Raw genomic sequence first — 26372 nt, forward strand, 5'->3', positions numbered from 1 at the left:
ATTTGGCTTATATTATTAAAAAACAAGTTTAGTTTAGCACCTTTAATGGATTCTTTCCACCAGCATTAATCAGCACTGACATTTAAAACATGTGCCCTCTGCAGTGACACCCATAACCCTCATTTTATAAACTTCTTTTAAAAAAAAAAAAAGGTCACAGGTCAGGGTCCAATCGTGTGCCATGAATCTGTTAGATGGAGCATCCCCGGTTATATATACACACTCACAGCTGCTCTCAGAACGGCAGTAAAGCTCCCTTGCCACCATCCATCATAAGGGAGCCGTGCGGCATGTAGATTGAGTGACCGAACAAACAGGAACAGCTCAGTGATGTAGCGCAATGTAATGCAATAGCCCTAATAAATAGCACCTTACCACGCTCAGGTTGTCTGCGTGTGACTTACTGCCGTAGTACTGAACGGTGTAGTGTTCCAGTGTTCTGGGCAAAAATAAATAAGTAAAAACATGGTTTTTTTAACTCTGTAATGCTCATGTTTGACGCTTTGAAATTGGAATTGCTCAGCAGCATCCAGATGACTAGAGTCCCGGTCATTCTTGTAATTTCATTCATCTTGTAACTGTTCAGATCAGATTAAGATCAAGACAATTATGGGGAAATGTAATGACTGTGAGGGGCAAATCGCATTTGCTGGATGAGGAATTTTAAAGAGAAAGGAATGCAACTGGTTGTTACGGCGAGAAAATAAACATAGGGTTTACATAAAAATAGGAAATCCCTTTCTGTCCCTTCAAAGAGAACTGAATGATTTTCAACAGTCTAGAATTGACCCATAGTAGTTGTCTGTCAAAGTCTGGTTACGTACTCCACGAGAAGGGTGAGGGCTGTGAGAACAAGAAGAAAGTTAGTTTTGGCCACGAGAAACTCCAGAGCCAAGTCCTCACAGGCCCCTCCCACTGCAGCGCTGCGCTAAGCATTGTGGAAGACGCGGGACAACGAGAGGCACTTTTCTTATTATTTTCGGACGTCGTCCAGACGTTTTGACGACCGTGACTGTTCAGCGTGCACCCACACACAGTATGCAGAGATTAACGGTCACGCTGCGAATATTAGCATCTGGGAGCTCACACAGCGGACGCTTTTCCACATAAACCACGCCCACTTCCCCTTGACTAATCACAGAATAGAGAAAAGAAGAACAAACTTCTCGTTTCTCGTGGCGTATGTAACGGCCTTAAAGAATCACAACAGTACGCCCAAAATCACCTGCAACGACAAATCGCAGTGACACGTTCTGGACTTAAAAGCTGCACTTCAAAACGGCAAATAAATACAGAAGCGTGACCTGGCACGGAGAGACGAGCGTATCGCGTAATGTGAGCTGGACGCGTCTGGGAGATTAGGAGCTACTGTTAACAGGCACACAGCGGGGGGGGGGGGGGGGCAGGGGTGGACTAAGCTGCCGACACATGTAACAGATGGGGCTGCGATGCTAGAAGTAGTCTATTTGGAGAATGAGCACGTCTACGTTGTTAGTGGGAGACAAAGCAAATGAACATCACAATAGTAAGTAAAAAATGATCAACCTCAGCCACATCCATTTCATCATCAAAGGCAATCAGCTGCAAGAGAAAAAGTAAAAGGAAGGGGGGGAGGGCAGACAGTTAGTAGAGCTCGATTAGTGGAGTTAAAGTAAAGCCCGTCACACACACACACGTGCAGCATGTAGTGAAGACGGCTAAAGGACGGCATGTTAAAGCTTAAAAACAGAGCTAATTGATAAAAAACCTTCATGTTTTATCACCGTAGCGCAGGAGATACTAAACGTCACTGACACAAATATTCATGCATTCTGGTAAAACCTGCATCTTTACATCTCTTTGCCTTAAAGCTACAAAAGCAAATGTCCTAGTACACAGTGTTTTGTAAATTGAGTCTTTAAGGCCTTATTTTTTTGTTTGTAGTCATGTGGAGACGCGGGCATGAATTTTCTTGTGTACCTTGAGTGATTGCATGTCACAAATATAGGCATGTCTAATCTAAAATGACTTGTCGAATGCTTCTTGTGCAACACATTCGGTCATTTTTCCGCCTCAATATTATATTTAAAGAACTTTATCGCATCAGAACAGAGTGTGAGAAAAAAATCCAACGCTGTTAAACAATAAAACATCAAAGGATAGAAACTTTTTTTTTATATGTATAGGAAATAGAAAATACAAACAAAGCTGAAGTCTAAATAAAGCCTCCACAACACTCATATCACATAGACATATATAGATTCAGAGCTTCCTGTCCCTTAAAGACACAACAACAGGTACACGTATAGATAAGATCTGTCGAGGTGCCGCACCGTTACAAACTGAAGTACCATTTTCAGAGTTGCTCTTGTTGTTATTTCCTGAGCCCGTCTGCACAGGTGCACAGACCGAGCAGCAGGAGTCACAATGAGAATGACGTGATTCATTCGCTGGCTTCCCACCAGTCAACGTGCCCAGAAGAATACCGAGCCAAGACCAGGAGCACCACTCGAGTACACGTGTTTCAGCCGTGGTGTCAGTAAGCCACTGTACATCTACAGTATATTATTCCACATAGTGTTACGAGAGGTAACTTTAAAACCTATAAACAAGCACCGAATCAAAAGCAAAAAAAAAAAAAAAAAGCCTTTAATTTAATTAACTTTAAAAATTGGGTTAACCTTGTTTTAAGCTGTGAGGCCTGGTGCTTTAGCCTTGTACCAGAAAACAAGCCGACAGAGAGGAGACAGTCGATGAATGGTTGAGTGACAGTGTTGGACCATGCATGTTGTTAATAGTGTTAATAACGCTGATATTCATAACTTTGTGTACCGTGCACTTTGTATTCTGAGAGGAAAGCAGTGATTATTTAGTTTCTGACAGTTTTCTTTTTGTAAAGACGTGATGATAAACTCTACATTTGTGTCATTGTCTTTCAGTGTGCTAACGCAGGGTATAAGGCAATCAACAAACACTCAATCACGTCTACCAGTAGGTTTTATACATTGGAACAAGGAGCAGGGACTCTTGAGTTAAAAGAGACTGTATAGGCTGTATATAAATATGGACAATGCGTCCCAACTTCCTCGAATTGGTCAAACTGATGCTAGTTTCCCATTGGTTAACGGGTGGCGCCATCTTGCAACTTTGGAGAGAGAGTCTGATCAGGACACGTATTTTCATTTAATTAATACTACGCTCTGCTCTGTCTCCACCAGTTACAAGGAAATGTTGGATTATACACTGCACTTATTTATTTATTTATTTCATTCCTACTCTCACGGTCCTACAGGACTGCTTCACAGAGCGGTTGGCATGACAACTGGCAGTCATCATGACGTCACATCCTGTTTCTATAGCGTCAAATAACTAAAACGAAACTCATCAGAAAAATGGGCACTTGAACATTCATCAACATTATATTAACTACCTAAAACGACTGAAAAAACAAAAATATTTGTTGTGTATTTTAGTGTTTTAGTTTGGCCCAAGTCCCGCCCACTAACATGGAGGGGGTGGAGCTTATATGACCTATACTGCAGCCAGCCACCAGGGGGAGCTCTACTTGCTTTGGCTTCACTTTTGAGGAGCAGTTCCTTTGTCCATCTTTAATATACAGTCTATGGTTTTCCCTCATGAGCAGATGAATGTCGGGCACAGCTACTAACAGACAGTACGTACCTTCTCCCCATAGCCCCGGTCTTTTGTCATCATTTCCCTCAGTGTCTGCAGTACTTTGATGCACAGGCGCTCCTCATTCTCCTCCAGCAGCTGCTTGGTGTGTTTGATCAGTCTGGTTGAAGATCAAGAGTAAAAAGTGAGTACATACTTCCCACACAACCAAATACTAATTTATTTTAGCTAATTTCCATCATGCAGCGACTCTTCTTTTATCCTAAAATCACAGACTGGGAAGTTATGGGCCCATTTAAGAGACTTGGACATAAATGACAAGACAGCAACTTGGACAATCACTCCAACACACAATGGCAGATGTTTAATGTGTTCAGAGAACTGTGCAGAGCTGAGTGATTGCCCAACGACAGCGAAGGTTGACACACTTTTACGTAAAACTACCACCAGCCCACAGTGGCAGCTTTAAATTGTAGGATAATCCCTGCATCAACAACGTCCCTCTGTCCCAGAAGATTACCTGTAATCCAACCTGACCTTACACTAGACCCAAAATAAAGTTAAATATACTTTATTTATATACGTGTGAGCGCATGTATGAACATGTGTAGCCACCAATGGAATAAAAAACATTCGGGTAGAGTAAAACATAAACATGTGCACGCACGCCAAGACTCCACCAGTGGCCCAGATATTAACTTTAGTCGTGTCTACACTAAAGCGTATAATAATTTACCAGTGAGGGAATGTTCATAACCCAGGTCTGGCCTCTATGGTTAAAAGTTGACACTCACTTTGATATGAATCCTCCACTTTCACATTTCTTGCGAGCTTCTGTGTTCTCAGGGAAGAGCAGTTCAGGACGGTGAAGGACATCCACCAGCACCGAGAGCTCGGCCTGGACCAGCGGCCTCAGGCGGTCCTCCAGCGCGGACACTATGTCCTGCAGTGACAGAACCAGAGGTTAATGGTTACGCATTACTGTGGTTTTATTACAAAAGACTGAAGAGTGTCTTTTTAAGAGTCGTAATCGGCCGTCCTACGAGAAGACAAGGTCACTTCAGGTGATTTCTTTATCTCCACGTTCTCTTATTTTCATCTCCAGCCTAATGAAACAGTTTAAGATATTCGTTCATTCATTCATTTTCTGTAACTTGGAAGTAACTTGGACAAGTCTCCAGTCTATCACAGGGCTAACACAGAGAGACAGACAACCCAGACAATTTAGAATCACCAATTAACCTAACGAGCATGTCTTTGGACGGCGGGAGGAAGCCGGAGGCAGCTTAACAATATTTTTAGCAACAAACAAAAACTTAAAAACACACATCCCACAAACATATCCTTAGTAATTAAGCTTTTCTAAATCATCCACCATCTACCAATAAAATAACCAACACAGTATGCAATAATTGTTTTATATATGAAGTATAGTTAAATATAATATTAATATCTTATAGTAGCTAAGATTTATTCTATCAGAGTAGCTTATGTTAAGGATTAACTCCTACATGCGTCCACATTTCAACAGCTCATGTATGAGGATAATGTCAGATAAACATAAGGGCATATATTCTGAGCACGTATGACTCTTAACCAAATCAAACTATTTATATGATGCACCACCACCACCACCACCACCACCACCTCCTCCTCCTTCCTGTCACATCTGGTGAGGATTAGTTAGAAAATATGCAAATAGCTTAAATGGACCGTGAAGACTGATGACACTGATGGTGGTTATCATGTCACCGTGTGGACCGGGGAGTGGAGGAACAATGAGGGGGCTAGTAAGAGACGCCGAAGACGCAAACACACACATTAAACTGCGTTGAATCATGCAGGCTGAGAAATACTCATGGCTTAAAAAAAAAGAATAAAAAAACGGCAGGAAAAGTGGGAAGGAAACTATTTTGGGATAGTACTCTGAGCCTGGTAATGGGTCGGTGAATAAGTCAAAACTAACTCAGAAGACTAGGACAGTGTTATTAGTAATTGTTTGTTTAATGAACCGCTGAACACTAGGGTTTCCTGTCGAGGTGAGATAAGAGCCGGCTTAAACCAGGCATGTCGGTGATTTCACAGGCTTCCAGAGAATACTGAGTCACTGGTTCTTGTGTTACAAGAAACTTGGGTGTAACACCTCCCGTATTACTAAGACCACCGCTCTTTATATTTATTTGTTTTCCCTTAAATGCAATTACAGCCTTCTCCTGCAGTAATTTGTTTTACACGTACTTACCAACACCATTATGTCTCCCCTACAAATGTTGAATTACAGTCAATCATGTGTTTTTAGAAAGATTATAATTTTGCAGCTATAAAAGATCACATGGCGTCCAGACAGTCATTTATCCAGTCAAACCAGACACACACACAAAAAAATATATAAAATAAAAACATCAGCTCCATGTGCAAGCTGTGCATTTGGCATTAAGGGCTCTTGCACCTTCTTTTTTCCAGCTCCTCTCAGCCAAACTGACTATGACATAAATGGTGAAAGAACTCCGTGTCTCGTTCCTCTCCGCCATCAGATGCGTACTTTACAAAAGCCATTACCGCCATCTGTTCTGCTCTATGAACCGGCCTTCTCTACACACACAGGTGAAACAGTAATAAGGTGTTCCCTCATTTATCGCGGGGTTTACGAATTCACTTGAACGCCCCCGCGAAAAGTGAGAATCCGTGAAGTAGAGACCACAGATTTATTGTATTACTTATACTGTTTTATATGTATTTATTGTATTAGTTATACTGTTGTATGTGTATTTTAAACCTTTATGAACTGTTCCCACACTCTCATTAACCTTTTTATTGGCGGTTTTTTAAAAATTAGATATGTAAGAATTAAAAACCCGCGAAGAAGCGAGTCCGCGAAAAGTGAACCGTGGCGCGAAGGAGCGAGGGACGATTGTAATCGCAGCGTCTTTTCAACCAATAAAATTAAATCAAACATCTGCATTGCAAGGTTTTGTTGCACCTTCCCACCCCTCATGAAGAATTGCACAATAAAAAAAAAAAAAAAAAACATGCTTATGAAGGCTTTAAAACACATATAAATACATTATTACACAAACAAAAGAGCATCAGATATAAGAAACAGACATCTCAAATTAAAAGCACCGATCTCATCCAAACTAAATGAGTCTTTCCACTGACCTGCAGCCTCTCAATGATGTTTCTGTAGTCTTTCGAGGTAGTGAGGCCGGAGTCCCGTCTGGAAGTGTTCTTAGCGGACAGTCTCCAGTTGAGGATGCTCTTCTGCACGACATTATTGGACTTGACAAACAGGTTGTTCACCTGGCTGTCCAGGTCCACTGGGATGGCGATCGCTCTGCTCTTGGCTAGACAGACGCCAGAATGAAGATGTTAACGTGTCTTTTCTAAAGTTTAGGAGAGCTTAGACAGGAACAGTTTGTCGGTGTCAGCCTAACAACTTACCCACGTCTGAGAGCACTTTAATGCAAGCTTCAACCGAGGCCTTCTGCAGAGGGTTGAGCCAGTTGCAGTGGTACACCCTGAAGACTCCCTGAAGCAGCTGCACGAATACCGGCTGGCGAGTCTGCAAGACAGAGAAGAACAGGATGACACAGGGTAAAGGAGAGAAAAGGAGGACACATACTGTATAGTACACAGAAGATGGAACCAAAAAAATCCAACAGGGTGACTAGAGTAGGTTGAATTCATAACCCCAATCTGTGGCAGACATGACAATGTGAGGATACTATGGCTTCTAATGTGGAAGGGTTAACAGCCTCAGGTGCAGAGGACCAGCTGTTTTTATCATATGCACTCCTAACACAAAAACCAGTGTTTAACAGAGAAGTATAACTGCCTGGCCACAACCCTAGAGTGCAATAAATACCTCAGTTATCTTTCCAAGAATGGCTGCCTGTTACAAAAGAAAAAGCAAAAAGAGCCAAAGCGTGATCATGGATTTTATTAATCCTCAGCAAAGTGCAAATGTTTACATAAAGCACATCGACTATTTCTACGGGAACCACCCTGAAGCACAAAACAGATAATAGGATGTCGAGTGGCAGTCCAAAAAAACCACCAAGTTACTGTACGAGGGCGCTATAGACTGAGGGTGGTGGTTGTGATTTATTGGGAAAGACGTGGGCGACAAGACACGGCTGCAGTGGCCACATTTCATCAGTATATCATCTGCACCACATCCCAGCAAAGGCATTGTGTAACACACCCACAGATCTGGGAAGAACAGAGTCTGTGTGCTGACTAAGCTATGAAAAAGTGAAAACCCACACAGTGAACACTTCTGTTGATAAGGAACACACCCAGAGGTTGAGAAACACAATTTGGGGAGTTACTATTACTTACATACATATGATGGGCCATCTATGCAAAGGGGAGAATGTGATATTTTAAAATAGAAATACAGATTATATGTGAGGACAATGTCTCTCTCTCTCTCTCTCTCTCTCTCTTGGACAAATAAACCCGAAGACATTTATAATTTATAGACTTCACAGAGGAATCCCTATTGCGAGCCTGTTTGTGGGACGTATTTCAAACACTAGTCCACATTACCTGCAGGCTTGTGCTCTGGTCAGAGAAGGGAGAGCTGAAGAAACATGTGACAATGCTCATGACTGTCTCAGTTACATAATGCTCCAGCATGGTGTCCGCATGCTTCCTATCGCTGGTGTTGTTGCACACCTAAGCAGAGAGAACAAGATATTAGCGTGACGCACAGCCACCGAGTCAGACTTCCTGCATGTAGGCGACAGGTTGCATTAATGTATTTTGGGTCTATAGGGGCAGAACAGCATTCTGCTTACCCGGCAAATGTCCACCAGGAAGTTCTCAAACAGCTTCCACATGTGGTTGGATGTGTAAATCTCTTTCATCTCCACCTCTGTGTCCACGTAACAGTGGTTTAGGAAGTTAATGTAGGCCACCTTCACCTGTTAGGGTTCAGACAAATGAAGTTATTAGTTTAGCATAGGTTACACTAAACCAGTATGGAGCTTTTCCCTGGTTTACCTTGTAGTTTGCGGTTAGCTCTTAACACCCCTTTGTGCTTTTATTCCCAGTATGGTAACTCTTAGGTCATAAATGTGTCTCATTTTTAAGCCCTATTCGCACGGGACGAGTTTTACCTGGGACCTCTAGTTTAGACTAATGTGTCCTAATTGAGGAGGTCGTCTGTGATCTTAATCCCGTGCGAATCGGTCATGTCTGTAATTTGTAAGGTAAAAACTACACCTCAAATTACCTCCTCTGTTTCCCCTAACACAGAGGTCATGTGATAAAACTAATCCGGTGCAAATCTCTGTGATTTTTAATTTTTCTTTTGTTTGATTCGCGGCTTTTTATTGCCTGTGGTCACTTAGGAAAGATGTCCTGTAAATCAAAGCCAAGATGTCTCTGACTCATTCACCCATTTAGACGGATGAAAACATTAATCCAAGCATTAATAATGTTCATCTGCAAAGGTGGGGCTGACTGAAATACTGACAGGTCGTTCGTAATTTCTTCCCCGGGATCAATATTCTGATCACATCATGTTTTATTTTTAAAAATATATTTTTCATTATCAATCCAGAATTTGCAAAGTAACTAAAGCTGTAAAAGTGTAAAATGTCCTCTGACATGCAGCAGAGACATAACTATGGATAATAAACTAGAGTAAAACACAGAGTTTGAATATCCCGTGCATGACGTCCCCAGGTAAATCTAATCCCATCTGCTGCTACACACATATTCTGAATACACCTCAAATTCAATAACAAACGAAGAAAAACTACTTATTCCCACCTCAGGAATACAGTCTTCGTGGGTGACGACCCGGACGATATCATCCAGGGGTAACAGGGAGTTGCACTTGATCTCCGTGTAGACGTTCTTGCCCTCCGTGCAGACGGCCAAAAGTTCAACCAGGTGGATGTGGTACATGAGAGGGCTGTTTTCATCCATGCGATCCCGCTCTGAGCGCATCATCTGGATCAGGGTCTGGAAGGACGCCCGATCGTTGTAGAAGACAAGGACGTCCTCGCCGGAGTTCACCAGCTGAGTGAGGAGAGAGTAAGGTGTAACTACTGCAGTTCATCTGTCACTATGAAAACTCCTACTGTCTATAGTATCACCACTCATTTAATTTATTTTGTGAATGCCTGGGTCTCACTGTCTTCACTAGCATTATGGATTTAGTTAGATCTCACAGAACAGACCTCCGCCATGACAACATCCTGACACTTCTTGATGAACTTGTTCTCGGCCTTGACAATAGTCTGCAGGAACTTGAGATACTGGACGTGGCGGCCGTGCGTCTCAGTGCAGTGGACAAAGTGCTGGACCACGCGCTCGTTGATCTCACTGCACAGCTGGAAGTTATTCATGAATATGTGCTGCATGGTGACAGCCTCCAGGATCTGAGAGGGAGGAAAGGAACGGGAGAGACAGCTGGAGTGTAAATACAAGTCTTTGAATCAAACAAACTGCTCACTTAGTGTCACTCACCCCTGGGTTAAGAAATAAGTTGATATGCTTGTGGAGGAGAGCCTGGTTCTGTTGGTTCCCAGCGCAGAAATTCTGCAGAAACTCGTGAGCCAGTTTCATGATTTCCTGCATCCTAACATCCTCACCCTGTTGCAAGATACAATACAGACTTTAATCATGTTACACTAAAGGGGGAACTTCAAATGTGTGTAAACAGTGAGGAGCTGTACAGCTTTGTTTGTATGCATGTTTGAGAGCAGCACCTTCTCGTAGGGGATCTGCAGGAGTTCCAGCACCACGCTGTGAGCTCCCATGTTCCTCAGCAACCTCTGCTGCTGCTTCTTGCTCTTCTTCCCTGAGCTTCCCTCCTGGACACACAGCTTACTGAGGCGCAGCAGGATCTGATCACGGGCAGCACGAGGACATCAGTCATGAACAATAGATGTCACACATATGAGAGTGACAATCAAAAATACAAACAAGTATACCTCTTTTACAACTCTGTAATTGTAACTGCTGGTACTTTCTGTCTTCTTTTTATCCGAGGGCTCTCCCTGGAAAACAAGGACCAATAATAATAATAACAAAATCAGTGCAATAATATGTCCTTTAAATTCCATCTCTTTGTCTCATTGTGGATGAAGATGTTCAGAGTACCTTCTTTTTGCTATCAGACTCTGAAGGTCCATCTCCATCCATCCCATCTTCTCCCTGCCTCTTGTAAACCCACAGTTCAGACTTCTCCACAATAGATCGCAGCTGGTCTAGATCGGACTTGATCTGCTTGTAGTTGTCAACGTCCTGACTGGTCACCAGCAGCTGGACCTAAATTTAGAGTAATGTGACGTTCTCCTAGATGTGCTGCATGGTTTGTTATTAAAGTGTTAAGTGTGGCACGGCTTCCTTACTTGTTTGAAGGCCATGAGGACCTCCTGCCTCTGGCTGAAATGTCTGAAGAGCAGATGAAGCGCTCCAGACACGAGCGGTGGATAGTCGTGCATGGTGAGGTGCAGCAGGACTCTCAGAAAGGTACGACCACCGTGGTCATCCAGGTCGAGTGGAGTGTTCTCCTCACTAAACAAAAGTCACATAAAATTAACCTCATGCATTTATTTTAGTGGTAACCAGCTTAAAACTTTGGGAACACTAGAGATCTATAAATTACCTTCCTCCAAAGATCCCCTCTGCCTGTTCCTCGATGTTCTCAAAGTCAAAATTTCCTAAAGACAATTTAAAAAACACATATTTACTATACAGATAGGTTTTATATTTGTTTATGAGACTAAATAATAAACAATCATGACATTTTATAGTGATATCAGTACGTTATGAGGCTACCTACCTGGCATCTGACCTGGAACATTATTGCTTCCATTCTGATTCGCAGTGTTGTCTCCAGGTGGGTTGTTCTCATCGAACTCACGTTTGAAAATACAGAGCAGGCAGGATATTCTGTAGTCTAACCGTACATTCAAAATGAACTAAAGGAAAAGACAATAAAAAGTTAGACTGTGAACTAAGGGTGTGGCTTTAACGGAGAACCAGTTTTCTTTTTGATGTCCCACCTGAAGAATCTCAATGACCTTGAGCTTCGTGTCCATGACCATAATGTCTTCTCTCTCCGGTTCAATCTGGGTTTTAACCACATCTCCTTCGGGCTGATGGGTCGGTGTGGTGGGCAGCAAGCCACCTCCTCGCAGCACCACCTGGGTCATCAGCTCCCCAACTCCATGAATGGACTTCATCACGTTACTGCCAGCTACAGTAGAGACACGCAGAGACAGAATAGCGTTTAAGGAATGACACTTTAATGGTGTCTCATGAGTTACTGTATCTGCATAAGAGATTAAGTTGTGAAACTAAAATAAATCTGTTCTTAAACAGCGTGCTCCTGCTTAATGAACTGAATAGATACCTTTGCTCTCCTCTCCCTTCTCAATCTTGTTGATGGGGTAAATGGTGCTGACGTGCACACAGTCTAAAATGTTCAGTAAGATCTTTGTCAGTCGGAGCAGATCACTGAAGTTGTAGAAACCAAAGTATATGAGGTTCCTCGCCAGATTCACGACCTGCAAAACAACAAAAATCCAAAGCGTGATTTCTAAATAACAATAAACCAGCGAGTATTATCATCTGTTTATTTAGGGAATTAGGGAATTACCTCAAAGGTGAGCTTGTTTTTCTCTTTGTCAGAGAAAGGAATATTCTGCGAAACCACCTCTCTCAGATAGTTCTCCACAAATTCCATGGTAAGGCAGAATCGCTCTTTGATCTCGTCTCGGGTTGTTCCGTCGTTGTCATAGCTAGATGATAAGAGGAAGATGTGTAAGAGACGCTGTGGCCTCTTTGGAATAATAGTAATAATAATAATATAGGTAACTCACTCGTCGATAGCAATCTTAGAAGGAATCTCAGACCACAGACGAGCATATTTGACGGGCGTGACCTGCTCCTGGGGGTCACGGTCCACGTGCATGTGCAGCATCAGGCGGCAGAAAGACGCCCGCAGGTCAAAGGGCAGGTCCTCATCAGACATACAGCGCAGGATCAGATCCACGTCCAGCTGTCCGGAGATCTTGTTGATGGCCAGGTACTGACGGTCGAGACACATCCGCGCAAAGAGGTTGAGCTGACACCTGGCAGAGAGTTGGGATTTATTAGACATGTCTTCATCAAATTAAGCTGTTTTGGGTGACGCTCAAATCTACAGTGATCTCATAACAGTTTTTACACATACATAATCACATATATCTAACCTGTAGTAGCTGACCACCTCCTGGTCTTCCTTCTGGCCCTCCTTAGCATCCTGGGCCAACTCCCGGACGCTCTTGCTCCGGATCTCCTTACAGTTGTCTTTCCAGAACAGCCACACCTCCTCTTCATCTTCAGCCTCCACGGGGTTCTCGCCATTTGTCGTCACCTCGATCTCAAACCTCGACAGGACCAGTCTGGAGAACAACATGGATGTCATTTCTAAGCGTGCCTCATTACGTTTAGGTTTTAATAATCGATGTAAAATGAGCAGCTCACTTGGTTTCAATGAGGATGTCGGCGTTGATGGAGTCCAGCACCGCGTTGCAGATGAGCTCCTGTGTCACGGGGATGGATTTGCTCATGGACACGCAGAGATCTGACAGGTAGTCCAGAAACCTAGGTAGATGATCAGATATTAAATATGTTTTCACAGACACTGAGGGAATAAAGGTTAAGAGCATGTCAGTTTCACATTACTGTATAGAAAGTCCAACATTAGAAAGTAAAACTAGGAAAAACAACAGAATATATATATATTATCGTTGTGAAAACTGTTCTTCTTCTTCAGACTGATTCACATTAACTGTTCTCGATATAAATTACCTGCAGTGCCAAAGTCATGCACAAGCAGCTCTACTCCTACTGCACATATTTAACTACACTGTAATTTTTACTTTGCAAATTACAGACATTGCATATTTGCACGGGATTAAGATCACAGACGACCTCCTCAGTTATTACAAATTACCGTAGGTCCCAGATAAAACTAGTCCCGTGCGAACAGGACTTAAGCCAGTTTTATGATAGCAGCCCGGGCCAGCTTCTTCCTGCAAGTCTCACCTCGGCTCCCGGTTCTTCCTCACGAGCGTGACAAATGTGTCTATCTCAGCAGCAGTGATGTGTTTCTCCAGCAGCTTCCGGTTATTGTGAAGCAGAGCCGTTATCGTGTCTTCTGCCAGCACATCATATCCTATCTGCTTCTGCATGAAGCGGAACTGTTTGGCTATGTACTCCTGTGAAAAGATAAACGCAGGTTATGATTACAGCAGAGAAGAAGCAACAGGAGAATCTGGAGCAGAGTCGTGGTGTGAAACCTACCTGGTTCTTCCTGTAGTCCTGCTGGGAGTGGCGGAGAACTCTGTAGCAAAGCCTGCAAATGTGTCTGAAAGGCGCGTGGCGCTGGTCTCCGAGCTCCTCCAGTCGCAGCATGGGGCCGTCACCGCTGTCTGTGAACGGGGCTTGGAGGAGTTTGAAAATCTGCAACAGGAAATTTATAAATAAACTAAAAAAAGAAGTATCTCAACAGAAATGTTGAACCTGAGGTTGAAATCGTACCTGTTTAAGGATATTCTGCTCTCTCATGAGTTTCTGTCTCTCTCTGTTGGGCTTGTTAACCATGATCTCCAAAACATCCTGCCCACTGTTGGGAATGTCTACCACGAAGAAAACTAGATCTTCCAGAAGCTTGGTCACAAACCTGGAGACAGTACAAGAAAAGAACACCACAGCTCAGACTGATGCCGTTACTGCTGCATGTTCTTATGTTATAGATAAAGCCTAATAATGTGGAAGACCTGTGGAGGATTTCCACGCATACCTCCTTTCATTCTGTGTAATGGTACCCTTCTCCAGCTTGCCAGCAATGGACGCCAACACTTTACTTGCATCGTTAGCGAAGTCTAAATCACGCACTTCTGCTGGCGGCACCGGCACAATGGCAAAAGCTTCCTTGTCCTCTTTCACCGCTGACGTTCCAATCTAGAAAAATGAAAATGATTTTAATACGACTGCTCAAAAGACATCAGTCACGTTACACATGTTTACCGAGCCACTGCCTACTCACCCGTAACATGACAGGTTTCTCCTCCTCTTTGTCAATCGGGTTGTTGGTGCTGTGAACCCATGTGTTGGTGCACAGGTGTCTTAGCCGGACATAGGAGCTCCTAGAAGGAAATGAATGATAAATAAAACATCAAGACTACAAATAACAACATCCTTTTCCTTTTCAGGCGATCATTTATAGTGGCGGTCGTGTGTTGTTTTCTAAATCATTGAGGCAGGAGTTGAGTATGGGAGGTCTTTAAACCAAAGGAATGAGGGCGCATGCGACCCAGACCACCTTCTAATGTGGTCAGAGATCAGATCTCAATGTGTCCTGGTGGTGTCGTACAAGTTAATCACTAAACAAGAACTAGTTCAAGTTCATAGCTCACCTTTTTTAATTATGAACTAAATTCACAGACTCCAAAACGAACAGTTCATGCTCATAGAATCTCTGACTGACCTGCCCATCCATCCCCAGCCCGTCATATTTTTTCCACCAGGATCTGTTCTGCTTTTTTGAATAACCCTTGAATAACAGAGGTGGCTTCTCTTTCAGCTGCACCAGCCATGCCGTATGCCGTAAATAGACTGGCTGACAGCCGTCGTAAAACTTCTTTTTCCTGAACGGGGGGTGACCTCCATATTGAGCGAAACTCACGTCTACGCTCACATCTCTGGAAAAATGATGCGTTCATTTCACAGTTCACAAAAATAAACAAGTTCATGCACAACACCGGTCCTGGGGGTGTTCACACCTGTCTTTTACCTGATCAGATCGCTAAGATTAGATCTTAATGCAACACCTGAACAGGACCTCCAGGGCTAAATAAAACAACACCTCTTTGAAACAGAGCTACCAAAAACAGAGCACTGTGAGAAACCCAGATATAGAAGGCCTTGTTTTTATATCGGTACTCAAATCGCTTTACAGTCACAGACACATCTACCCATTCGCTCACACAAGCACACACAGTGTCAATGTCTTGTTTAAGAACATTTCGGCATGTAGCACATTCTGGGGATTGAACCGCTAACCCTCTGGTTCATGGACAACCCAGTCTACCTACAGAGCCACAGCCGCCCCATACAGCGAGGTAGCTGCTCTGCTACGTACGAAACGCTGACCCAGAATCAGGTCGTCTGCAAGTGATTTAGCACAAGGTTCTCCACAAACATGTACTGTGAGATGGGAGAGGGGTGGCCATTGTCCGGCCGCACCCCGGCCCCGTCACGAACGTCTCTCCTACACCGGCACGGCTAAACGAGACCAACCGAAGAAGACCCACACCGCTACGGTATCGTCTAGGACAGATTCTGACTTAGAGGCGTTCAGATGCGATGAAGGTGCATGAAGTAAATGATAAATCACTGTAAACTGCATCACTGCATATTCTGTCGCTGCTGCTCAGAAGCAACAAGCGAGAGAGGTTTGTAAACAAGGTGCCTGTGGAGGTAACAGACTGCTTACAGCGGCTTACTGAGCCAAGTGTGTGTGACACGATTAGCCAGTATTGACCTATACAGCATCATCTCCTCCCCATTAATCACTAAACCTCCACACATAGTAAAGTCTGAGCCAGCCGCGTCCTTCATTCTCAAAGCAGCTCGCTCCACGTGTGCGCGGGGGAGTAAGCTGGTGTGTATTCAGACAGCAGACAGTAGCCATATTTTTGGCAGGCGTTACGTAACCGACTACTGAAGCTAACAGGCTTACCTTTGTGTACCGATCCCCTGTTCCCCTCCCCACCACCACCACACACACACAACCCCAGGCATTAATTAGTCACCTGGCTAAAGTTTGAGGGGGTTATTTCAGGTTGGTGTGGGAGGTGCAAGCCACGGTCGTCACACACACCAGACGCTCTGATGCGATGTGGAGAGGATCTGTTCTTATCTGATGTGCTGTGACAAGGACGACTCAACTACGGTAACTCTAGAACCACGCAGTCGCCAAATCAGGAAAATGACACTGTTATTTGGGCATGCATAGGCTACAGGATGTTTACACAGAAGGATGGTGCATGACATTTTGAAACTGAAAGGTTTTCCCCTCTTGTTCCCACTGTCCATGCTGGATCGGTTTCCTGCTTGATGCCGGAGCGGGACTTTCCTCGCTCTCCTTGGCAAGAGCGATTTGAAAGTGAGCAACAGACGCATAAAATAGAAAAACCCATAAAATATGACCCCACCCTGAACTGACAATGCATTTTCCTTTACTCTGTGATTCAACCACACGCAGGAGACTGGGCAACGGTCCATGTTTTGAGTAGTCGAGTCAAAATGCAACTATAAAGCAACAGGTGGTCACAAGACGCAGCAGACATAACAAAACTGGCCCTTGTCCATAGTTGCAACACCAAACGCAGTCACGACCTCTGAAACTCCCTTTCTACGGATGTTCCAAATTCCCCCTTCGACACCACACATGACTCAAAAGTTTATTGCAGTCACCGTTTGAATTGTTGTGGCCGTGACATCATTGTGGTCTTGTGTTGAAATGTTTGTCATTCAACATATTTTTACAACATTTTACAAGTGTTCCACTGAAGGCCAAGACAAGTTTCCAGCTGAGGGGTATTTGACGTCACTTCTGACATCATCTGTCTGTGATATATTTTAACCACCTCTTAGACGTAATGGGCAGCCGGGGACAGATAAAGTTTTCTGCATCTGACTTTTTTGGGCCGTTGTAGGTATGCTTCCTTTTATGGCATCTGAATACTGTATGGATTATAATTCATTCAGGAGCTCCTGAGACAGTATCGCTTGAGGTTGTGTTTACGCGTCATACCTGGGCACCATGGAGTCTCCTCCTCTCAGAGTGGTGGGGTCCAGCTCAAAGATGGAGGATATATCCATACCATCAGGAACAGGCACCAGAGTGTACATGATTTTCTCCTGTGGAGCCCGCAGGCGCCCTCGTAAAGCCTCATTGTCTGCATCCAGCTAGAGGAGGAAATAAAGTGGGAGTGAGAGGGAGAAGAGAGAGAAAAAGAAATGATGAATGGAAATCAAACCACAGATAAACACTAACAACTGTCACCCGTCATGAGGCAGAGGTGTAGGTAGATTCTGACTTTTTACCTACATGTCACCACAGCAGCTGATTTCACAACTTTAGAGTTTAGAGTTTAGATCTGATAAATCAGCAGCAGCAGAGATCACTACAGACCGCTGGGTCTCGTTGGAGCGATGTTGTGATTATACGTCTACACACAACATCCCTGATAACAACACTGCCACCTAATGACGCTCTCCTCTGAGACTTGCATCAGCTGAAATGACGGCATGGTGACACCATGTGGTAAACCAGTGCTACTAAAAATGAAGGCACACGTTAAATACACTGATCAGCCAGCACATTATGACCACTGACAGGAGAAGTAAATAACATTTAAACCATCTTGTGACAGTTCATTGTTCTGCTGGGAAACTTCTGGACCTGGCATTCATTGGTGTGGATGTTACTTAGACATGTAGCACCCACCTAGACCAGACCAGGCACCCCCACCCCATAGCAATGACACTCCTTGATGGCAGCAGCCATCCCCAGCAGGATGCAGCCTGAAAACTAACAACAATCTGTTCCCAGACACCACAGGACACCCTCAGAAGGCCCATGTCCATTCTCTGATGAGTCACCACAAGGGAGACCTACACTATACTAGGTCATAATGTTATGCCTGATCCGTGTAGATAAAGAAAAACATTAGGTGATCATTATGTGTGCAGATGGAGAAACTGGACACAAAGCAGCAACAAGAACTGCCTTATCTGCTTTACCCAAGACGTGACAACAACATGTTTTTTTAAGCTGCAGCCAAGTAAAGAGTTTATGACAGTACCTGGAAATTAAAAGGTGTAAAGTCCACCACCTGGAGCAGGAAGCAAAGATCCAGCATAGATTTTAACAGATTAGATCAAACAGGTTGGGCAGCCAGCATTGACGTTGCAAAGCCCTCAGAGGTTTAGGCCTACTTACTGAAGACCGCTGTTCAGCACTCTCCTCCTCAAAGTCTGGATTCACCTGGAAATCACACAACAAACGTCCACCTCAGCATCATTCATGTCATAATGTGGGCCCTGCTCTGTGCATACAACGTCATACTACACCAACCACCAATGTCACAGGCATTTAAACCACAGAGCAGCAGTGTAAGATACAAATGAAAGCCCATAAATGGTCGTATATACATGCATCATTTTTAACCATCAGACACATATTTATCACCGTTTTTTATGTGCAACTGAGCTACTGTGACCAAGCAATTTCCCTTGTGGACAAATAGAGTCTAAGTCATAGATACAGGTGTATTACAGTGTGACTAAAGAAGTTAAAGATGCTGATACACACCTCACCCATCTCAGCAGCCAAATAGCACCCGGTGGCCAAATGTTTGAACCTGAACAGGCTGTTCCAGTAGCCTGCACCTCCCCTGCATGGGTCATGGTGGACCACCTGGTAATGACAAAACCACATGACTGAAATTACTACAAACCTGCAAGACACAAATAAGTGTTTTCATTTATTTTCCATTTATTTTCCATTTAGACATTTAGTTAACTAGTTTTTACAGACAAGACAAAAAAAATAAAAATAATAAATTAGGTTTTTATATCTTGTACTAACCTCCACTTCCCACAGTGCTTTGCTGCTTGTGGCAGAAGTGGCTGACTGCCGGCCTGTAGTTCTGAGAAATACGTGTTGTTTCTTCCTGTGGTCGTCACAGGTGAGAAACTTCTCCTGCTCTGCATGGAACAACCGCACCACGTCACCCTGTAATGACATACAAATACACGCGTGGGCATGCACGAGCCATGTTAAAGCAGCAAATAGTTCAGTTTCAACCATGTTTACTGTGTTCTGCTGTGATGTGCTGGGATTTGTAGCCAGATAATAAAGCTGTTGCATGTAAACGTCTGTGAAAACTGACTAGTGATGTGACATGTGAGGGTACCTACCCCTTTGAGTATCGTTTCCTTGTTGTCGCTCCACTTCATGAACAGAACAACTTTCCAGCTTGTGTTGCAATTCACTGAGTTAACCTAAGAGACAAAAGAAGTTTGTGAACACTTTTAAAGGACATGTGCTCTCATCTAGAATTCCTTCTGTCCTTTATGTGATATACAGCCTTGTGAGACGGCAGGCGAAGCGTACCTCGTTGCACCCTGGGTTGTCAACGAGTTGGTGGCTGCTGGCATGCAGAGGCTGTCCCGCATTCACAGGGTTAAGTACTACCTTGTCTCCGATCACCACCTGCAGGAGCAACATAAACACAGCACAGAAAAACACACTCAAATGAGAGTCAAATTAGTGTAATTGATTTGAATTATTAACATATTCGAGTAGGGATTCATCAATTAAATGAAAATGACACTTTTTCTTTTCCTAAAAAGAACACCCATTGGTGTGTTTGCCTCCAGATGAACACTAGGTGGAGCTGTAGGTCATATTATGTGTAAAATAACCGGCCCAGCCAGAATCATTAAACCGTAGCTCTGCTCAATCACCATAAAGGAATGTGAGGAGGCGGCAACCATGAGTAAAAACAATAAAAAAGACTTTTGCTCAGTAGCTTTTTTTGCATTTGCTTAAATCACAGGTGAGATCCACAGTATGCTGCAAGGACCAGCCTGCACATCTCTTACTGCACAGGACTGATTTTATGAAAACTAATCCAGCTGACTAAAGTAGTGGAAATCTGTACCTCTGAGCAAAACCTTCATGTCCTCACAGAATCATCACACGGCTTGTCATTGCTCCTGACCGTGATTCTGTGTCAGAGCTTGCTGACTCCGCTCTGCACTGGAGCTACCCTCGCGTGTCCCCACAAAATGCAGAGGGCAGAAGTCCCCAGAGGGATTAATAAAGTGCAGCCTAATTAGGCAAATTAATTCTACTCTCTTCCACCAGGTACTAGTACAAACTGCAGCCCCAGCAGGAGAGGTTATGCGCATGTGATGTGTCCCACCCTACAGCCCATATCTACCACAATGTTGTTGAAGTCACGGTGGACAAAAGCAGGACGATCTACATCTTCCTGCGACTTACATTACCCACAAAGCAACCAAGCCAAGGACAGTGTGTCACACTAGTGGCAGCCTCAGCCATCATCCTCCAACTCTTTATACTCCCCGAGCAGAAAATAGGTATTAAATAACTCTAAAATTATATTTTTATTATCAGTAGTGTTATTATTTATTGATCTGTTTAATAAGCACAGATTTTGCTGCAGCTAATATGGGCTTCATCTGGATTTCTTCTTCATTATCTTTGCAGCTCGGCTCATAAAACGCATCACATTACCGACACACAATGGGGGCCTTTCATAAATACACTATGTTGCCAAAACTATTCACTCATCCATCCAAATATTTGAATTCAGGTGTTCCAATCACTTCCACAGCCACAGGTGTATAAAATCAAGCACCTAGTCATGCAGACTGCTTCTACAAACATTTGCGTATGAATGGGTCGCTCTCAGGAGCTCAGTGGATTCCAGCATGGCACTGTGATAGGATGCCACCTGTGCAACAAAGTCCAGTCGTGAAATTTCCTCGCTACTAAATATTCCACAGTCAACTGTCAGTGGTGTTATAAGAAAGTGGAAGCGATTGGTAAAGACAGCAGCTCAGCCACGTAAAGTGACAGAGTGGGGTCAGTGGATGCTGAGGCGCATGGTGCGCAGAGGTCACCAACTCTCCAGAGTCAATCACTACAGACCTCCAAACTTCATGTGGCCTTCAGATTAGCTCAGTGTAGAGAGCTTCATGGAATTGGTTGAGCAGCTGTATCCATGCCATACATCACCAAGTGCAATGAATAAAGACACGGATAAGCAAGTTTGTTGTGTAAGAACTTGACTGGCCTGCAGAGTCCTGACCTCACAAATGCGCGTCTGGAAGAATGGTCTAAAATTCACATAAACACATTCCCAAACCTTGTGGAAAAACGTCCCAGGAGGACTAAAGCTGTTATAGCTGCAAAGGGTGGGCCGACGTTATATTAAACCCTATGGAAGTTCATATGCGTGTAAAGGCAGATGAGCAAATTCTTTTGGCAATATAGTGTATAATCTAATAAATTCATCCAGTCTTTATATATCTATATATATATATATATAAAGACAACTACAATTGCGTCTTATCCTTCTGATAATTACGATAATTAACTTCACTCCCACACCCACACTCTCTACCCACACTATCTCCCAGGGATCTCAGCTTGTAGAAAGGCTGGATGTAGAACCAGGACCCCTCGTTTCCTGCCGAGTCCAGCGTCACTCTCATGGCATTCTTCTCCAGCAGCGCAGGTAGACGCTTGTTCACCGTCAGATATTTATTGCTTTTCAAGTGCAGCAGCTGTTGGCAAGACAGCAAAAACAGTTACAAGGCATGGTTAAGATCCACACAGCTACACAAGAAATACGGAAAGACTGGCGCAGCAGGTTTCCCCGACCTAACCTAACTGATCCTTAAATATGCGTTTAAAAATGAGTTCCTGTGTCAAAGCACGGACCAATTAGTGCTCAAGTTTCTTCAGGAATAACCTCTCATCACAACTAGGACACAGTGCACTCTGCATACAGTCTCCCTTGTGCATGTCATAGAACAGGAATGCATTACTATTCTTGGTTTCGAATGATCTCATACCTACAGTAGGCGCAACACATTCCTGTAGAAGGAGGCGCGATAAGACTTCGCAACGGACGACTTTATAGCACATCTTTGCGTTGAAGCAATTATTTAAAACTCCTCTCTGATTAAAACACACGGTGTCATGCATGGCGCTAAATGAGTGTCTATTATGTAAGGGACCTTATCTCACCGGCCCCGGGACGCACCTGAATGACATTTCCATACTGGATGACTGTTCCCAGCAGCTTGCGGTTTTCAGACTCATTCTGCTTCTTCTCAAGGTCAGCGGCATGCTAATGCACACAGCAGGGGACAGAGGTGCTCAAGGAAACACACAACACAACACAGGCAGCAAATCTCACACACAACGCTGCAGCGATCAAGACTTCTGGAACTAATGATGCGATGAGTCTTACGTGAAGTTTAGTGAGGAGGACGGTGTCCGTGGTGCTGTTGCCTCCGGGTTTTGCCGCCTTCCAGAACTGTTTCTGGGCCGAGTATCTGTTCATGGGACACAGTTTGAAAAGGCAGTCTACGGGAGAAACAAGAAAAGAGTCGGCATTAGTACTAGTCTCCACAGACGCCTGGCTACTCAACATCATAGTAGAGATTAGTGTCTCTAAAGAACAAAGCAAATACGTGCATTGGTGAACTGAAGGTGATGCACGACATGTTGACACAATTATCAGAAACAGTTAAGAGCTACTCATAAAACACATGACCACATATGTCTGTATTGGTCAGAAAACACACTGCGGACTCTTGGGGTTGCTTTCAAGTATTTCACCGTCTCCACACTGATTTGGTGCAGGATCCGCCTCTGAGGATTTAGCAAACGAGTTGTGCAAGATTTTGCAGTAAGTCTTGAGGTATGGACACACCAAGCAGACATCCAAGAACTACAGTCTGCCAAGGCCGACTGTGATGTTGCCCAAACTAGTCTGTGTCAACCTCAAAAAATTGCACTTGCTAACACGTATGTATGTATGTCCTGAGCCTGCGTGAAAGGAGGTGACTCTTTACACCAGCAGGCGGCGGTAGTCTGTGTTCATCAAACAATAAAGGGAAACAGGAATAACGACTATTAGCTGGCTAGAGAAGCTTATTAAGAACTGTCCTATAGAGCTGATATCTCCTGGATCACGCCAACCAGGTCTATAGGTCATGAATTCTACACGATCATGTCGCTGTGGGCAAATTTGTGTTTGTGAATCTTTAGGTCAAAGAGGTCAAAGAGGCTTTTCTTGTCCTTTCAACCAGCAGGCGCAGTCGATAGTGAGATGAGAGGACGTTCCCCCAGGACCATGGAGCTACATGAGGACAAAGGACTGAGTACAATACAAAGCACTTAGATGAAAATGAGAAAACAAGAAGAGTCTTCTGTGTTCCTTTAGAACCAACCAGAGAGAGCAGCTTCAGAGAGGAAGGCCAGACTAGTGTCACTGATGAGGAACACACCAAAACTATGGTCAAAGAGAGTCACTGACACCCCGACCGCTAAAAAGCTGACCCCGACACACCAAGCAGACCAAGATAGGATGAACGCTGGTTAGCAGATCAGCCCATCCTCACAACAGCTGTCCACATAATGTCTTCACACCCAGCTGTATGTTTGCTCATTCACATGCACCTTCCTTAAAACCCGTCTCTCCTCCTTTTCCTCTGACGCCCTGTAAGATGTGAACTTCATTCTATTTTATTGTTTTTATTGTATGGCTGCTGTTGTCTTTTTACTCCTGTTTTTATTTACTTTTTATTTATTTATTCTGTGCGGCTCTTTGCTTTTTTTTAAAGGGTTTTATGAATAAAGCTGAACTGGACTGGATCCGCAGTCTTCATGCCAAACCTTGATCTCACACATGCATACTTCACACAACAAAGAGTCTACTATTCAGTAAAACCCGTTTAGTATTTTGGTCCTTTACACTCTGCAGTTTTAAAGTTGAAGACAGTTGTTGTAGGCGTTTGGAAACAGTACTACTTCTTATACATGATAGTATAACAGTCACAGCATATGTACTGGTACAGAAGACACGATGAGTTATAACTGTTGTAAAAAAAAAAAAGAAATAAAATAAAAGTCCCTCTGACTGCCTCTGTCAGAAATGCGGCCAATGCTCGAGCGCCAAGGGATTAACCATCACGAGGAAGGAGGACAAGAAGAGAAGAGGCCAAGGACCAGCTGGAAAATGGGGCACTGGGGGAACATCTGCCCAACGGGGGAAAGAAAGAAAATAAACCAGGAAGAATATGAATTCAGCGGGCAGAGAGGCAACACAAAGCTGGAGAAGAAAGGAGGTTAATTTACGCATTTACTACGTGATGGTTTGTAACGGCTCGCACAATTAAACCAGGAGTAAAATAAAAACTAAAGCTAAGACTTTGAGACTTACGCACTCTTCTGTCACTAAAGTGTACTGTAGTCATTATAGCGCACGCGTTGCACATTCAGCTTCTTAACTGTGAAGTAGACTGGATTGAGATAAGTTTGTTGATTTACTGTAGCCCTTTAAATATTTGTTAATCTCTTGAGATGCTATCATAATGTGTGACTGTCCAAATACATATTAATTGTTTATCTGTAAATCTTGACTACTGTGGCTTGAAACGTTTACAGTAAGGAAAAGAGTGGTTGTGATATGCATGCTTCTGCCTGTTTACAGTACACCGGCGTGGTGAGTGTGACCCAGACAGAGTTTTTTAAATCTAAACCCACCAAGACCCGTCCGTGCTGCACGTTTCAGCTCATGCTGGACACCTTAATGCAGAACATTTTCACTGCTTTGTGTGTAAAGGGTAAGAGAAACTCATTTCTAACAAGGTATTTGTGCAATCAAACTATAGGCAAACACACATTTCATTTCCTTTCATGTGCAGGCCCCCTCAGATCAGAGAGAAAGAAGCGAGGGCAACATGCAACTCCCTGCAACACAGACTTGGTGGCATTAAACTAAACATAACTTCACAATATGTTCTCAAACTACAGTGTTCTCCAAAATACAAGAAACCTGAAACACATGGTGCCGTTTGCAGTAGTGAATAACATATGTGGTCATGCAGCGACTACAAGCTCGACGCCTGCAGTGCTGACACTGCAGTGTATGCTGTTAAAGCCACATCTTTGAATGTCATTTGAATAGGCCAGTTAGAAACAGACGAGAGAAGTCACTCATATCCTCAGCTGGAAAAGGCCGGGCCTTGTTTAAATCCATAAAACGCAGATACCCATCTGCCATTTACACAATCTGCAGAACTCTCCCTGCGCAGGAGGACGGCACCTCTTGAACGGACGGGATTAGCAGCAAACAGTGATAACTCAACATTCAGATCGGACACATAAGGCGTTCATTGGCAACCTTTCTGTAAACTGACAGGTGTGACAGGATGGAGGACGCGTTACTTGTCGAGCTTTAATGCTGCCAATGAGCAATATGTTTTTCTGTATATCTGTAATTACCGTAATACTCAATTTGAGGGAAATATGAGTACGGAGCAAAATTTAATGAGGCAGATGATCCATTTAATAAGACAAAGAAAAGCTTCTAATGTTAATGGAAACACGTCACTCCAGACTATTTACTGTTCAAACATCAAAATTGTATTTTGTACACACGCCGGTCTTGTCCATGTGTAGTAGTCCAGCCACCACCTGCATCTGTGAACCAACAGCAGTGTACTGTATAACTGCTTTATACTGCATACATGAACAGAGCACGCGCTGACGAGGAACTGACTCCAGGAAACAACGATGCTGGACTGAGAACAGGCAAAACAATAACTGGGTCATTACTACTCACTTTAACCCAATATACATACTAGACTAGAAAACTAATTCAGTGCCTTTGAGACCTTGACTTCCGGCCTAGAGACTTAAGCAAGCACTTAAGTGGGATTATCAGTAACAAATACTTGCTCAAAAGCAATGAACCCAAAGTAGCCACATTAGCCCCACAGAAGTGTCTGGTCCATGTATCGTCACAATACGTTGAGCAGGAAAGTCGCCAGTTCAAATCTAGCTGGACTGTTCAGTTTTGTTTTATTCACACCAGGTCACGCCAACGCCAAAGCCGACTTGTTTTCAT

At 43.6% G+C, this 26372-nt stretch overlaps 1 protein-coding gene across 1 annotated transcript in view; it reads right to left on the reverse strand.

The window, feature by feature from the left end:
- The window catches only part of LOC311486932 (inositol 1,4,5-trisphosphate-gated calcium channel ITPR1-like), a 60886-nt gene extending 37886 nt beyond the window's left edge, over positions 1–23000 (reverse strand). The window contains exons 1-35 of the mRNA XM_084542954.1: positions 22707–23000; positions 22497–22583; positions 21856–22014; positions 19811–19909; positions 19615–19698; positions 19283–19429; positions 19007–19111; positions 18635–18679; positions 17444–17598; positions 14672–14771; positions 14426–14586; positions 14164–14305; positions 13927–14085; positions 13669–13841; positions 13105–13224; positions 12831–13022; positions 12459–12710; positions 12236–12377; positions 11990–12143; positions 11640–11833; positions 11417–11555; positions 11240–11294; positions 10983–11148; positions 10732–10899; positions 10563–10628; positions 10338–10475; positions 10096–10221; positions 9807–10007; positions 9394–9645; positions 8415–8540; positions 8164–8292; positions 7054–7174; positions 6772–6956; positions 4407–4555; positions 3661–3772 (exon numbers count right to left, since the gene is read on the reverse strand). Of these exons, the coding sequence (XP_084399080.1) occupies positions 3661–3772; positions 4407–4555; positions 6772–6956; positions 7054–7174; positions 8164–8292; positions 8415–8540; positions 9394–9645; positions 9807–10007; positions 10096–10221; positions 10338–10475; positions 10563–10628; positions 10732–10899; positions 10983–11148; positions 11240–11294; positions 11417–11555; positions 11640–11833; positions 11990–12143; positions 12236–12377; positions 12459–12710; positions 12831–13022; positions 13105–13224; positions 13669–13841; positions 13927–14085; positions 14164–14305; positions 14426–14586; positions 14672–14771; positions 17444–17598; positions 18635–18679; positions 19007–19111; positions 19283–19429; positions 19615–19698; positions 19811–19909; positions 21856–22014; positions 22497–22583; positions 22707–22892 (4989 nt within the window). The 5' untranslated portion in view covers positions 22893–23000. The remainder of the gene's footprint in view (positions 1–3660; positions 3773–4406; positions 4556–6771; positions 6957–7053; positions 7175–8163; positions 8293–8414; positions 8541–9393; positions 9646–9806; positions 10008–10095; positions 10222–10337; positions 10476–10562; positions 10629–10731; positions 10900–10982; positions 11149–11239; positions 11295–11416; positions 11556–11639; positions 11834–11989; positions 12144–12235; positions 12378–12458; positions 12711–12830; positions 13023–13104; positions 13225–13668; positions 13842–13926; positions 14086–14163; positions 14306–14425; positions 14587–14671; positions 14772–17443; positions 17599–18634; positions 18680–19006; positions 19112–19282; positions 19430–19614; positions 19699–19810; positions 19910–21855; positions 22015–22496; positions 22584–22706) is intronic.
- Between the last annotated feature and the right edge of the window lie 3372 nt (positions 23001–26372).

This window comes from Chelon labrosus (genome assembly GCF_963514085.1).
Source record: "Chelon labrosus genome assembly, chromosome: 4".
NCBI lineage: Eukaryota > Metazoa > Chordata > Actinopteri > Mugiliformes > Mugilidae > Chelon > Chelon labrosus.